Source organism: Struthio camelus, chromosome 20 (genome assembly GCF_040807025.1).
Source record: "Struthio camelus isolate bStrCam1 chromosome 20, bStrCam1.hap1, whole genome shotgun sequence".
In the NCBI taxonomy this organism is placed as follows: Eukaryota; Metazoa; Chordata; class Aves; order Struthioniformes; family Struthionidae; genus Struthio; species Struthio camelus.
In genome coordinates this window covers 13,097,261-13,112,933 of record NC_090961.1, presented here as the reverse complement: position 1 = coordinate 13,112,933, position 15,673 = coordinate 13,097,261, and the positions used below count along the sequence as shown (strand labels likewise).

The 15,673-nt window shown below is 40.7% G+C and overlaps 1 protein-coding gene across 20 annotated transcripts in view; it reads right to left on the bottom strand.

The window, feature by feature from the left end:
* Positions 1 to 15,673, bottom strand: part of EXD3 (exonuclease 3'-5' domain containing 3) — a 340,424-nt gene that overhangs the window by 206,711 nt on the left and 118,040 nt on the right. For all 20 annotated transcript variants that reach the window (XR_011135616.1, XM_068914390.1, XM_068914384.1 and 17 more), the window contains 3 exons: positions 15,455 to 15,555; positions 7,266 to 7,339; positions 4,893 to 4,931 (listed from right to left, as the gene is read on the bottom strand). Coding sequence is in view for 19 of the 20 variants with exons in the window: in XM_068914390.1 (XP_068770491.1) it covers positions 4,893 to 4,931; positions 7,266 to 7,339; positions 15,455 to 15,555 (214 nt within the window). In the remaining variant the exon portion in view is untranslated. The remainder of the gene's footprint in view (positions 1 to 4,892; positions 4,932 to 7,265; positions 7,340 to 15,454; positions 15,556 to 15,673) is intronic.

Below are 15,673 nucleotides of genomic sequence, written 5' to 3'. Positions count from 1 at the left end.
TTTGACTTTTATGGTCAGAAATTTTAAAATAAACAAGTTATATCAACATCAGAGCTGGAGAAGGAGAGGACATTAGCTGCAGAGTCTCCCAGGGCTGTACATGGTGAATAGAGTTCATCTACTTTCTTCTCATATAAGACCAGAGCAGGATGAATAACTGCAAAACAGGGGCCTGAACAGACTGTTTTCGAGGTCCTGTATCACAGTACACTTCTCTCAAGTTACACAGGCCAAACTGAAGCACAGATTGCTGCCAACCATTAGCTGGCAAAAGAGATGGATGGATGATGAGCCACAGCTAATGAAGGGTGCCCAAAGAACAAGTAATATTGTTTTAAACTCCAGCTCTTTTCCGAGCATTGATTTTGGAAGGGTTTAAGATTTTACTTTTGAGAAAGTAAGGGATAGTTTTCCCTATGCAAACACTACTCCAGAAACTAGCAGAGAAAGCTTTATCACAGAATCACAGAATGGCTGAGGTTGGAAGGGACTTCTGGAGATCATTTAGTCCAACGCCCCTGCTCAAGCAGAGTCACCTAGAGCATGCTGCCCAGGGTTGTGTCAAGATAGCTTTTGAATATCTCCAAGGATGGAGACTCCACAACCTCTTTTTCATTTAGCAATAAAGACTCCCTTGATCCAAGGTCAGAAAACACAGTAGGACAATATCTGCCACCTCACTGCCTTGGCCACCTTGCAAAATAAGTGATTATGTGCCGACTTATTTAGCTAAGTAGCTAAATAAGCTACTTAGTTTTAACCGTGCTTAACACTATTCTAGTTATTGCCCCAAACGAAGAGCCACATTGCCCTGCACCGTTACCCTGTTCTGCTCCAGGGTAGAAGGAATTTCACAGCAGGAACTCCATACAAACATGCCGGAGCAGTGGACCAAAGTGCTCTGAAAATCACTTTAAACTGTATCGACTGGTTAGCTCTGCTACAACCAGGCTACTTCTTGCTGAAATACTCCGGATGTTAGAATCACTTTGCTGGCAAGCTCGTGCCTTTTGGGCTCTAACTGTTCAGAAAATGCTCATAATATTCTGTTGTTCTCCCTTCCCCCCACCCCACACACCTTAAAACTACGCCAGCCTTTCTTTGCCGAGCTAAGACTGTTGCCTGTGGGCAGGCTAAGGGCGGAGCTTCCTGGGCAACTCGGCCCTCATGTAGACGAGTAGAGCTTCAACATGGGCTGGACCAGATCTGAAGAGGCATGGATGACTCCACGTGAGATAGGCACTTTGGCAATAATAAACTGAGCTAAGATGGGACACATTTGCAAGATCACCCCCTAAACATCAGTGAGAACACTGCACAGACTGAAAGTGGCGCAGCAAAGTATCCAGCCCAAGATCTCTGCCAAACCAGGAGCATCTCAGGTAGCCAACACATAGCTATTTACTGCTATTTGAGATGCCCTTGGCCTCTGGCTGCCATTCCAGAAGGGAACTCTCTGGTAGGTCCTATGTCGTATTGCCAGCCTCACGCAAGTACCTCAGACAACTTCAAAAGCAGCGTTAGATGTGACGTTTATGATCAGGGTTGCTTCCCTCCTATGCTCCTCATATTTATTACTGTTCCATGTGTGTTCACTTTTTAAATGCTTGGAAGATAATTGAAAAATAACATCCATGTTTTTTAGTCTCAAAATTATTTTTTCCTGCAGAACTTCCAGGGAAACATCAGCATTCAAAAAGCCTCTCTTGTCACTGACCAAGAATTCCCTGTGGTCACTAGCAGGAAGACCACTCCTGAACATAGTGTCATATACTGACTATCTTGTGACTGCTGTACCAAATCCTATCATCCTTATGCAGCTGATTAAAGCTATTAAAATATTAAATAGGCAAAAATAGAAGCAGAAAGGTACACAGCAAAGCAGCCAATTGGCTCATCTCCTGCCTTTTTTTTTTTTTTAACTGCATATCTAACATCTATATCCTAGACCTTCCCCTCTGCTTGTGAAGACAGGCGCTCTCTCCTGAGCATTTCCATGCAGCTCACAAAATCAGTTTAGGCGAGCTAATGAATAGCAATGCAACTGGCACTGTGAAAGAGAAGTATTTTTCCCCTCCCTCTACCCTCAAGGTACCTGTGCTTGGAGAAGGTGATATGAACTGTAGGTCTCCTGGGCTAACCAGGCTTGCTAATCTGTAGCTGTAATGAGGGCAGATTCCCTAGGGTATGAAGACGTTTTGATCGCTTTGCTTTCCCTCCAGCTGCCATCTCTGCCAGTTCAGCCACAGACTGGACAGCATATCAGAGCTGGCAGCAAGGAGGAGACAAAACCAGTTTGCTACAGGGCTGCAAACAGGTTCTCTTGGCCATGCAATTAACTATAGACTTTCTGCCTTTTGTAGGAACAGTCAGGATCACACCTTTGATTCATCCCACAGGGCAGGAAGAGGAAAATTCTGGACTTGTACTGCTTTGGGTGAACAAAAAGAAACTTCTATCCAGCCCAGAAACATCTATCATCCGCCATACCGAATGTGACAGTGGCCACCACCATTGAACAGAGAGTGATTTCACTTTCAACACAGCTCTCGGTATCTACATAATTTAATCCAGGCCTTTAACTGTGGCTGCAGCATAGAATTGGACAAAAATGGGCTTTAAGCCCACAGAAACTTTCAGCTTCTTTTGACTTAAAATTGAAAATGTTTACCCAAAAAATTCTGATTCAGAGTTTGCCATTGTGGAGTCTTTCGGGAGTTTTGGATCCTTTTCCCGCAGGTGACCCGGAGCTCACGCTGCACCTCATTCTCTCCTTCCTACTCAGCACGATGCATCTTTAATATTGCATCACCAGGCACAGTGTGGGAGATAGAAACGGCCTCTGAACATGACCCAAGTATAGGAACTGGACATATGGCACTTAAACCTCAACTCTCTCCCAGCTCCACAAGGCAGAGCCTAAGAGATTTTTTTTTTTTTTTTCAATAATGTGTCCAGTCATAGGTGAAAATTGGAGTGGAAAGCAGAACCTTTCCCTCAAGTAAAGCCAAACTGAGAGAAGAAAAAAAAAAAAAAAAAGAAAAAGAAAAAGAAAAAGGCTTGGGCAACATTGGCTTTTGCACCAAAAAACAAAGCAGGCCTAGAACCTTTTTGTTTAGTGCAGTCAGGCTGCTCACAATGTGAAGCAGCAGCTTATCTGCGCATGCGATTATTTCAGTTTCCTGCAGATGCATAGCTACGGATTTCAATTGCTTTAATGTGATGCCAAAGACAGTAATCTCTGATAGTGCTAAGAGTCAGGACTGATAACAGACAAGTTTAAGCACTACCCTTGCGATAATTACTCAGCTGTCAAAAACAGGTAAACTGGCAGCACTCAGAAAGTACGTTTGCAATAGTTTGACAGAGCAAAGAGGGCCTCCTGCCACAGTTTGCCAGCCAGTTGAGCTCTGGGTGGTTGAGGGAGTGTCTTACCCAAACAAACATCAGCACTTCTCTGAGAGCATCTATTCCCAAGCCTGCTGTCTCCACAAGTGACTGACATGTTCAGTAATCGTATAGGTCAGCTGGGGGGTTATTCCCACTATCTACCAAAGCACTAGTACAGATCCCTTCATTGCCTACATTAAAGTACATCCAGAAGTTGTGAAAAAAAAATCTATCACAAATTCATGGCTAGTCCCCTCTCAGGTCTTGATTCAGCAAGGCACCTGTGCTTTTAAGTCTGCAAGAGCCCCACTAAAATCAAAGGGAACCCACAAACACGCTCACAAGTTATATTCATCGGGTAAGATCACTGAGCTGAAGAGGCAATACCCCTTCCTTTCCTCACAAAACTTGGCCTCTAGCATGTGTATGAAAAATGACACACAGAAGTTGAATATTCACCACTGAAGATACTTGAGTAGGTTTAATAGTTACCTTGAAGGGTTGTTAGGCATGTTATCAACTCTCTCTGATCTCAAAAAAGCCCTAGACCTCACATTCTCATGCCTTTTCTACTGTCCTTTTTCCTGCTGATCCAGAAAAGAGAGAAGTTACGTCTCATGCCTACAACGCAGCCATTTTGCTGTTACATACGGTTACAGCACGAGATCTCAAGCGCATGAGATCACCAGTCCTAGGACTGTGCTGTTACCACTCAAAGGCCCACACTGATAATTCAAATAGGATTTCAGAGAGAGAGCCTAGCTGACACAGGAATTTTTAATGGCTGCTGAATTCAAACTGAGAGGAGTCAGAGAAATGGAGCAAATACTCCCTATGAAGTTGCAACTCCATAGGGATGACATGGATACATAAATCATGAGTAATGGTCTGTCACCATGGAATTTCCTAATATTTCATTGTCACACACATATTTATTGTAGTATCAGGCCAAAATATGGCTGTCTGAATGCTCCTGTTTATACTTCAGGCAGAAAAAAAATTAATATTGCGACCTTTCTTCCTGTGTTACTAAAACTACTTGTGTATTACAGTACAAGACATAGCAGTCTAGATATCTAACAGTTATATAATAAACTTGCTGAAAATTGTCAGAGTGGAGCATGTAGAGGGAACCTAACATTTGTCTAGATTTAGTCACAGGCCTTGGCAGTTGCCTTAGATTATTTCTTTTTTCCCCACCTTGTAATTAAGCAACCTCAATATTTGTAGTGTTTGCGTCTAAGTAAGTGCATGGAAGTAAAAGAACGTATTTGATACTGTTACCTAAATACTACAGCTAAACTAGAGTATTTTTAAATACGTAACAGGAATTCAAATGTATTCTCTCTTCTGTGCTCTCCCCCTCAGGCACAACTTTGCTGTATGTTTACAAAGTTATGACAAAGTCAAAAACATAATATCAGTCAGATATTTTGAAAATCTTAAAATAAGCTCCAGGCAAATAAACCCTGAGAAAATGAGAGAGGAAAGTCTGTACTCACCTGAACATGATCCGTCCAGTTCTCCTGAGTCATGCTTTTCTGAAAAGACAAAGTTACTTCTGAGACATCTTAAAAAAGGGAAAATACAATAATTTAACACATCATCTTGCACATTGGCATCAATTGTGATTGAGGAATGCATTCTGGAATGCACTGGAAACCTCAGCTTCTCATATATCACCAAGCAGGGCATGGCAGAAAAACACAGCTTAGATGAACTAAATCAGACAAATGTTGGACTAAAGAACATAAGACAAAAAGTCAATCTGCAATCAAAGCATATAGGCAACACAGATCCCTACCCAGCATTACTCCAGTGCTCATTATTGTCTGGAGCTGGGTAATGGACAACTTTGCAAAAAAAAACCAAAAAACAAAAAAATCTACCTTAACAACACTGCAAAGTTGCTGTATCATTTCTGAATGCCTCAAAACTCACGCTGTGCTCTTACAGGGACATTGCTGTGCCAAGCTGTAACAGGCCCTTCTCCAGTGGGACACATGAATCATTACTGTTGCCTTTACCTCAAGATTTGCAGTACGGCCTTAAGCTGTTCATCTCAACAGCTAGCCCATGGAGACAGCCATCCCCACAGACTCCAAGAAAGGAATTAAATAGGGAGAAAAAATCTTCTATGAACTGCAGGTGAACCACCAGTCCACGGCCATGTTTGGCAGATATGGCTTTATAATTCAGCATTCAATAGATGAAAACATTTATCTATGCCTAGTCTCTTGCCGCGCCTGTTCTTCACAGCCCAAACAATACATTTGGAAACAATACTTTCAAGCTGCTGTTATCAAAAGAGGAGGCAGAATGAGAATTGGGACAATCTGCCTCCAGGCATAGAATGATGGTGGATGCCAGAGAAATGCGTTCCCCAATGCAAGGTGCACAAGAGCATCCAATTGGCAGTGATTTGGCTCAATATGCTCCTGAGAGGGGACAGGAAAGCACAGGCAGGCTATCTTGTGAAGTAATACTGCAGTAATACTGACTGACAGAAACCTGCTTCCTAGAAAGCATTAGTGGTATCTTCCTACTTCCAAGATCTGACTGTCCGAGGAGGAGTACAAGTATATTTGGAAAGAGAAGACCTGGAGGCCAGACACAGGTAAAATTAGCTCAGAGGAGAGTCATTCAAGAGCTGAAAATGCTATAAACTTTGCTCAGTGGCGACAAGGCTGTTATCTCAGCAAAGAAAAGCTTTTGTGGCAGATTTGGGGCTTATCAACATCAAAATAGTATAGGACCTTCTGACTTTGGGTTGGTGCACTGAATCTTGCTTTTCTTTCTTGCTTTATATTGGACTTTTTTTAGGCTGGGTCTTAAGTCCAGTCTTGACTACCCATGTGAAATCTATTGGTCCCAAGAAAGGAGCTGGGGGAACAACACACCAAGGTCTTGCTTTGTCATGCAGCATAGATGAAGGCTAGAAGATAAGAATGACTGTACTAGGATAGGAGGAAGAAATCTGGTGGATTCTATGAGCTTGTATGGCCGCTGAAGATGATGTCAAAGTCTGTTACAGCATCAAGGCTGGAAATGATCGTTCTTCTTTGGCATGCCCTGCTGATGGATGCTCTGGTGCTACTGAATTTCTAAGTGTACCATGGATCACATCACGCTTATCAATAGGGAAGTCAATTTTCTCTGGATATGTGAGTTTTACTGCATGATCTACTAATCCAGCTCCACTAGAAGAGCACAAGCTTGACATCAGAACAGCACAAGCACAGGGGGATGGAGACAACACCAGCACGTGCTTTCAATACCAGGGGCTAAGAAGGAAAATAGCCCTCTGCACTGACAGTCTGCCTGGTCAGACAACATGCTAAAAAGACAACCAGGCCACATGCACCAAAGCAAAGCAGCAGCTAAAAAGAACCCAGTAATTTGGAATGCTTAAGAGTTGGGGCTACAGGTTACAATTAAAACTGGGATGAAAACAAGACAGGTTTAAAACAAAACAAAATAAAACAAAAACACTCTTCTCTATCCAGTATTGGAGTAATGCTAGAAAAATAATGCATCTGCTTAGCTGAGATGGCCCAGAAAAACTGAACATATGGAGAGCATGCCCTGGCCCCTCTACATCCCTAAAATAAATGTCTCAGATCACTCTAGAGGATGCTGAGGAGAATAAGCATCTAGCTCGGAGCAATCATGACTGCCAATCATTACAATATGAATGGGCACACAGATTATCACTCACAGAAAGAAGAGATCATATGGCAGAACCAATGCATTTCTATATAATAATAATGACAAGAACTTGGTCACACACCATCAATGTATTTCTATCATGTCAATTATATCATTTAAACAAAAAACCATCATTCACACTCATGTTGCACACTATAGAAACATACCTCAACAAACCTCTTGTAGAAGAGATAATTCAGAGTTCTCAAGTGCCGCTGATTTATGACATTAGGGCAGAGAGCTAAAAGAAGGAAAGAGACATTTAAGTTTGCAACATAGCTGAACCTTCTTGAATTTTTACTGTCTAGACATTACATTTTTACTTCCCCAGTTTCAAACTCAGTGTATGGAAGCAGGATGCCATCAAACTTAGAACAATGAGGGACAGACACACTCTCATTTTATCTAAACTGTTATTTATAGTTTAAACAATGATTAGCAATGCTAATCCTCAGCTACTGATATCTCTGGTTCTACTACCCCTGAATGATAAGATCCAATTGTCAGTTCAATATGCTTCACAGTTAACGACTTCACACCTTTAATTACGTTGTGTCCCCATACAGGCACTACTTCTAGTTTCTACAGGCTGCATTCATTTTGATTTAAATAGAACCTGCGCTGTTAACTCACTGAAGCAGTTTTGAACATGTTACCCGGGATTCAAACTTGGCTCAGCATTGTGGCTAAAGTTTATCCGATAAAACAATATGTATCCATGAAGGAGATTCTATATCCATTCACGGAGGGAGGTGACTATTGTTTTGCTGAGCTAGCAAGCAACAGTTGTTGTTATTATTTGTACTACTGCCATCCTCATTTGATATGCCTCATTACAATGGCAAAAAATCAAGATGTTCATATAGCATGTTGTTTTGAAATCCAGTGCAACCAGAGATAAATGCAGAAGATAAGATACATTAAGATTAGCATACATATCTGTCAGTTCTTGCCAGATGCTGGTATGCATGCATAGGGAAAGATGTAACCAAACCCTTCATTGGAGTTTAAGTGGCTGAAACCATCAACAACCTGGCAGCCAGAAGGAGCAGGACCAGCAATGAGACACAGTAACTGAAAACAGTAAAGGGAAACTTTACCTTGAATCTGCATACACCAACAGAAATTTGTGCTACTGATTCAAAGGGCCTCAGAGCATAACTCTTAGTCTCTCACACACAGCATGCCTAGAGGACTAATATCTGAGAGAAGAAAGAAAGAAAGAAAGAAAGAAAAAGAAAAAGAAAAAAAAAAGATCTCCAAATACCAGGCTCTAAAAGATGGAATCAGAAAGGTTACAAATTAACGTAGCTCTTGTTACTACAGGTTCTTGGTGTCTCCTGAAGGGTCACTTTGTAACCTGAACATTCCCACCTCAAATAGAACTGCTTTAAGCTCTTATTTTCCATACTGTGACAACATATCCTTACCCACATAGGACTTGACTCATCTGAACATCCTGAGGAAAGACCCTCAGCTCACAGAAAGTAATACTTGGAAAGAGAGTAAGATACAAATAAGATGTAATAGTGTTACCATCTAAATTACAGGTTTCAAAGCACTTTAGAAAGCAAGTCAGCATGCTTTGATGATTCCAGGTCACAAAAAAAGATCAACTGAATGCTTCTTTTTGAGAGCCTCTAGAGGAAATGTCCAAAGCATAGGACTTGGAGGAACTGAGGGATTTTAAATGGCCAGCTATCTGTTGAGAAAGCAGGACAGAGGAATACAAACAGACGAGAAAGATTAAGGCATTTGTGACATTCTCTGCTCAAGAGAACTGAGTACGACTCTAGCTTTTTTTGTTATAAAAAACAGAGAAAGCCTAGCTGAAAGTGTGAGGATGAAAGGTAATTTGGTAAGAGACGAAATAAAGAGTTCAAAACTCTTAGGAAAGGAAGAACAGAAAAACAGAAACAATGAAATGGATTTGAATGAACTCAGAAAATTGGCAAGTAAGATTTCATGCAAAATTAATTTATAAGGGGAAAAGGAGTTAAGAAGAGCTGGCTATGAAAAAACAGGAAGTGAAGTAAGAGACTAACTTGGCTAAATCAGAAGCTTTTATTGACCTCATACACCAAAAGGAAGTATACAAAAAGTAGCAACGAGGTCAAACACAAAATAACAGCACAATCATATAAAGACAAACTCAGAAAGTCCAAAGTAAAATATGAGATGCATGTATCAAGAGCCATAAAGGCTAGCAAGAAAATCATTCTCAAAATTTATTAGTAGAAAAAGGAAGACCAGGGAAAGCGTTTGCCAACCACTCGTTAGAAAAAGACTAACTAGAGGCACTAACCAAAAAAGAACAAAGTGATTACATCTCAGGCTGGAGAAAGAAAGAAGAGGTTAGCATGCACACTTAGATACATTATATGCATTCCTGAAATCAATCTGTGATTGCATAAGAGTCATCTTTGACAAGGTGTGAAGCATGGGTGAGAAAGCTGGCAGAAGTGCAAACAAATAATCTATATTTGGAAAAGGAGAAAAGATTTTCTGGAAATAAAATGCAGCAAATAATAAATTAGCACCTACAAAATAACAGAGAGACATGTAACAGCCAACCTGCATTGCCCAAAAAAAAAAAAAAAAAAAAAAAATCGCGTCCATCCAATATCCTTCTACGACTCAGTAACCAGCCTACCAAATAAAGATGAAGCAATAGCTGTTGCCTATCTTAATTACAGCTAGGTTTTCTATGTTGTCAAACGCAATATTTTGAAGTTTCAACATCACATTAGATAAATCTCCAAGCAACCTGGTCTGACCTCAGAGCTGCCTCTGCTTGGAGCAGAAGGTTAGACTAGAGACCTGAGGTCCCTTCCAAACTGAGTTCTCCTATGAGCTTATGAACATTCTCATTAACAAGCTGGGAAAAAAGTATGGCCTAGATGAAATTACTGAAAGAGTGACAAGGAACTGTTCAAAAACAAATCTCAGAGTAATTATCAGTAGTTTACATTCAAAATTAAAGCCATACTAAGTGAGGCCTTACAAGAGTACATCCTGTATCCCACATGGTATGCAATACTTTCATTAATGGTTTAATGACAGAAGACATAATACTTATTACACTTACAAAGGAGGGGCTGCAAGCATTAGACTTCAAAGTCACCTTGAGACAGTAGATAAATTACTTCTCACCCCCTTCAAAAGATGCTGTTCAAGAAAGATACCTGTAGGTATGACACAGGCAGAAATAACTGATTGCACAAATGCCAGCTGAGGATGAACTAACTCTGTTCCACACATTCATGGTGGATAAAGCAGTTAGAAATGGACCTAATTTATAGCACTAGAAATTCCAGTTGGCCTTTTAGAGTTAAAAAAAAAATCTAGTGGCAAGGCTAGAGAAGAACTGGCAGTGATTGCATGGGAGGTTGTAAATTTTCCACCTTGCAGATCTTTAAGAACAAGTTATATATTTTATATAGACCAGAAATAACAGAAAAATGTTCTGTTTACTGGAACAAAAGACAACGTTCTATAGGACAAGGACCATCCTTTTGTTTAGTGTCTGTGTAACAGGATTTTGGGATCATGATTGGATTACGGAGCACTAGTGGAATACAAGTGCTATGAGGATACTACGTAAATACCCCTACGGATACGTGTTAATTCTTAAGTAGAACTTAGCAGTTCTACTACAACAGTTCTTAATCTGAACTACGTTTCACATTTGGGACTGACTCAGAAGTAAAAATTCCCACTTGCTGTCTGCCATTAAGTAGAAAGTTAAAGCAGAGAGGAAGGAAAAATGAAATTACTTGTCACTCAGGGTCTGAAGCAGGCAATACACAACTATTTCACTGGTGTAACATAGGTAAAACGTGTCCGCTGGGGACACAGTGCAACACAATTTTAGATGCGGTGCTCGACTACCACGGTGCTCGACTACCACTCCCAGGTCATGCACAACTGAGTCGGGATGGAGACCTCTCTATGAGGCATAAACACACAAAGTTGCATTGAGGGCCTGACTTCCATTCACAAGGAGATTGCTTTACCCCATCCTGGCAAAACAGAAGATCCCAAGACAAAGCATACTTTATCACTGCTTTGTACAAAGTAAAGGAGCCTTGATTTTTACCTGGGTATTGAAGGGATTCTTTTAGGGGGGTCTGATGAGAAGCAAGATATGCATTAGTCTCTCAGTATATTATGAGAGGAGTCCCTACGTGTGAGTTAGCAGAGGGTAGGGAAGGACTTGAGAAAAACCCTTTTTGTTGTAACCTCTAAGATGCATTTGTCTCTCGCAATATACTCTGTGCCACTACTGATCAGGGTAAGCAGTCCTCAGAAGGCAAGGGGAAACAGCAAAAACCCCAGACTGGCCAAAGATTCCTGAGCTGCCTGCTAGCCCTGCTATCTGGAGCTGACCTCCTATGGAGGAAGGACAGAGCATGGCACAAGGGTTCAGATCTATGTCTAAGGGAGAAAAAACATTATAGCGTGGTCTTTAGACATATGTCTGCATATGGTGAATTCACACTCAGAACTGCAAGAACAGCATAAGCTTTTCTGATGGAAACCTTGGAGCTCCTGTCCAGCTTGTCTTGGTCTAGAGCTGATCATCTACAATCTGTACTTCAATAGGTAAAAATACAGCTGACAAGGCAAGGGTCAAGGAAGGACCCTGGCATGTTCAATCCCTTTTTTTGTCCTTCAGCAGCTTGACTTTGCAGTCACTGGATCGAACTTTGTAACCTTAGGAGTGGAAGGCTCCTCCTTTCCAATATCTGAGTGTAGAGGTTCTTCTCACATACAGTACTAAATAAAAATGTGCTGGTATTTGACAAAAAAACTATAGAAACTCTGCAGGAAAATCATCATGGAAGTAGAGGAAAAAAAGCCTGTAAAGCAAATGTAAAGGAAAGCAATAACCTTCTACTCTGTTTTAAAATGAAAAAGGAAAAAAATAAAAACAACAACAACAAAAAATGAAATATCCTCCTTCCAAAGTCATTCCCATATAGTTATAACACTCATTCATTTCTTTCCAAAACAACATATTTTGAAAACACTTTACATAAAGAACCTTGTGCATTCCTGCTGGAGCTCTCCCTAGTGACTGTCCTGTGATGCGCTCCCAACTCTTCCAGACCTGATGAAGTCTGAGGACAGTTGTGACTTACCTGAGCAAACGCAAAGATTGCTGAGCAGCCCTCGTCTGCCCTCTACTGCCTCAACACTAAAGCACTGATAACACTTTCTCACACAAATGAACTCTGGGGGTCCATTCAAGATTTGCACCAAATTTAAATTAATGGTTAAACCAAAAGGTAACCTGGTGGCAAAATCGAGAGAAAACTATCTCTTGGTTTATGCTAAAAAAACCTTATTAAGGGCTAAGGTAAAACAACATTCACAGCATTCAGGATGTAAGGTGCTCAGCTACTTTATTCTGCTGCTATAGGAGAATAATTATCGAGGTCTTTCAACCATACAATCAATTACCATTTCTTCTCCATTCTTCTTCCACCTGCTTTATTGCCACACAAACTAAGGCCCAATATATGAGGTCAGTTGTACTTTTCAAAGTACTACTGTTTCCACCTCATACTCACTGAATTTTCACTAAAAAACACCACTGGGCTCTTTGTGGCATATTGGCTGTGTGAAAACACAATAGAAAATAGACTAAACTATTTCATACCTAGTTAGGGTCTGTTCCCTCGTTTCTGAGAACTGTTCTGACTGAAACTTGCATTTTTAAATCTGCTAAGTCCCTCTCATAGGGTCTTCAAAGAGTATTAAGTAATTAGCCTATAACAGCTACAGGCTTGTTAAACTGGAGCATACTGACCCATGTGTGAGAAATTACTCTATAAAACTGAATTTCCTCAAGCACATGCCATTTCTGCCCATCTTCTTCCTTTCCCAGTAAAGCTAATTAAATGGAATACACACACACACACACACACACACACAGAGTTTATGGGGATACCTCTGGGATTCAGCAGAAGAATCATCCATTTAACATGCACAGCTTTGTGTGTTAACAGTTTGCAGGGATATAGTTGAGAAGAAACTGTAGTGGATCGGTCTAACATGTTTGCTTATTTTTTGTGAGGTTCCAGATCTGTTTTATACCAGATCACCTCCTGTCAGGTTCTGAAATTTATGATTGGCGGTTCCAAGAAGTGCTTCAAAACTTAAGTGCTGGTCAACCCCTAAATCTTGCTTAAGAGTCAGTGAAATTTTCTGAGGGCAGATAAAAGTGAGATTTTGGCTAGCGAAATATGAAAGTAGATTTGGAATTGCAAGAATTGAGTCACATATGAGCTTGCCTTCTCATACCAAGAAACCCTGTCCTCCTCATCCAGCCTTTCTCACTGAAAGCCACTTCCCGTTTCTGCTGCTGCTCTCAGCCTCCGTTAGCGAGTAGGAGTCATGACTGAAGTGGAGATAGAAAGCAGCAGAAGACCGTGGCACCGAACAAGCCCACAATTAGGTTAGGTAACAAGAAGTGTGAGTTCCACCTCACCGCTGTTTTTTGGTGGAGCTGCTCAGAGTAAGAGAATTGAGTTTTTTTTAAACTGCACATTTAACCTAGCCTGCTTCTTTTATATGCTCTTTCCTCACAGTCAGGTTTTCTTCCACTAAATAAGGGAGAGAGAACACCTAGAAGGAGGGAGGAAGAGAGGAAGAAGAAAAGGGGAGGAAAGGAAAGTCACTGTTATTCCAGCTGCCACCATTTCCCAATTCAACTCAACTTAAGGTCCAACTGCCTCTGTATGCATTCATCCTCTCCCAAAAGGGCTTCAAAGGAGACTGAGAAGCCCAGCAATTTAGCAAGTTATTAAGTCCTCCTCTGACTTACATGGGATAACAGGTAAAAAATAAATACCTACTTTTCATCTAAGAGAGAATGTGTGAGATTTATCCAACCTTGGTTCAGACACCTCAAGTCTGGCATCTTGTCTAAATTAGCAACCTACATTTCCTCTCACATCCATAGAAGGGGACAGCCACCTCTAGCAAGTGACTTATCCTGCACTGTAGACCCTGCACACTTGGTGTGGGATAAATTACTCCTTGGAAGTGCAGGTGGGAATGCGGCCTGCAGGAAGGACTCCGGTTCTGCTCATCTCAAGGAACTCTCTCATCAGTGAACTTGTTGTGGAAGTCCAGGGAGAGTTTGCCATTATTATCAGCTGCTAGAACAGCTGGGACACCACCAGCAGGTAACACATACCACTTTCTCATACACCACCTGAGATCAACAGGCACATACGCCTCTTTCTCACTCTCTTAACTTTTCACATTTTGGTGATTTTGTGTCTGAACAATTTTATCATTTCCCCTCTACAGTTAATATCATCTTCTTGGTGGATATCTCATGGGATAAGGGGAAGAACAATTCAATTCTCTTTATAGATCATAAAGGACAATACAGACTACTGAATGGCAAAGGTTCTATAGCATGGAAAATTACTGAAGAAAATAGCAAACCACTGGGCAGGTTTAAGATTTTAAATAATCAACCCCCTGTGTCTCAGCTTTCGCATCAATGTGTTTAGTTTAATTATATACACATATCCTTCAAGGACGGTTCATAATGATTATCTTATTAACTTTTGAACAGCAGTCTGAAGATGTGAGGATTCATATAGTGTTGCTGCCAGGTGTAATAAGACTTAATTTTTTGGTTAGAAAACATTTTTCAGTCCAAGAAAAGAGAACTGCATATCTTGTGTTGATCGTAGAGAGTTTTGTAAGGGAAAACCTAATGCTCTGTCTAAAGGCTTCTGACATACGGTCCCAAATAGAAGAAAAAAGATCAACAGCCCCAACTAACGAAATCAAAGCAGATTTTGTCAAGCAACTGGCAGTGAAGTAGATCTATTCAATGGTGTACAATCGGTTACTTCTTCCAGAAGCCTGCAAGAACCTTAAAATTCCCTGCCGCCAACCCTATTTTACAGAAAGGATAAATAGGGCTGTGAGGCTCCTGCTTCCCAAGGGTTATCTCTTCTCAACTGACGAACTCATAACTCAAGAAAACAGATCCCTAGATGAGTAATGACTTGCCTCTTATGCGAGAGGAATGGAGTCATAACTCAAAATTGACCATCGTGTTTATACAGAGCCATTTTGAGGTCAAGATTTATTTCATATCATGGAAGAAGCAGTCTATTAGTCACAAGCACTTCATTCTTCGACAGTACAAAGTGATAATTCCCATAACTTACCAGCTTTGTTTTTAAACACCATTAATTAAACCTTGAAACTCCCCATGATAAATTACAGCACAGATTCCTTGCTGAACATGGAAGAAGACAAATTGACTTCATCTGTTCTTTATTGGAGAGGTAACTCCAGAATATGTTGCAATACCACATACCTGGATCTACGTTAAATCGTTCTAGGAGCCTGAAGACCAGTTTGCTTAGCATTTTGTGGTTAAATTTATCTGGTTTGTATTTGGACAAGCCTTGGTATTGTCTGTAAGCAAACAAACAAAATCAGTAAAAAAAAAAAAACCTGTAGAAACAACTAAGATATGATTCTTAAAGAGCAGATATTTAGCAGCAGAGATGTTAGGTTTTGCAAGGTGCTGGAA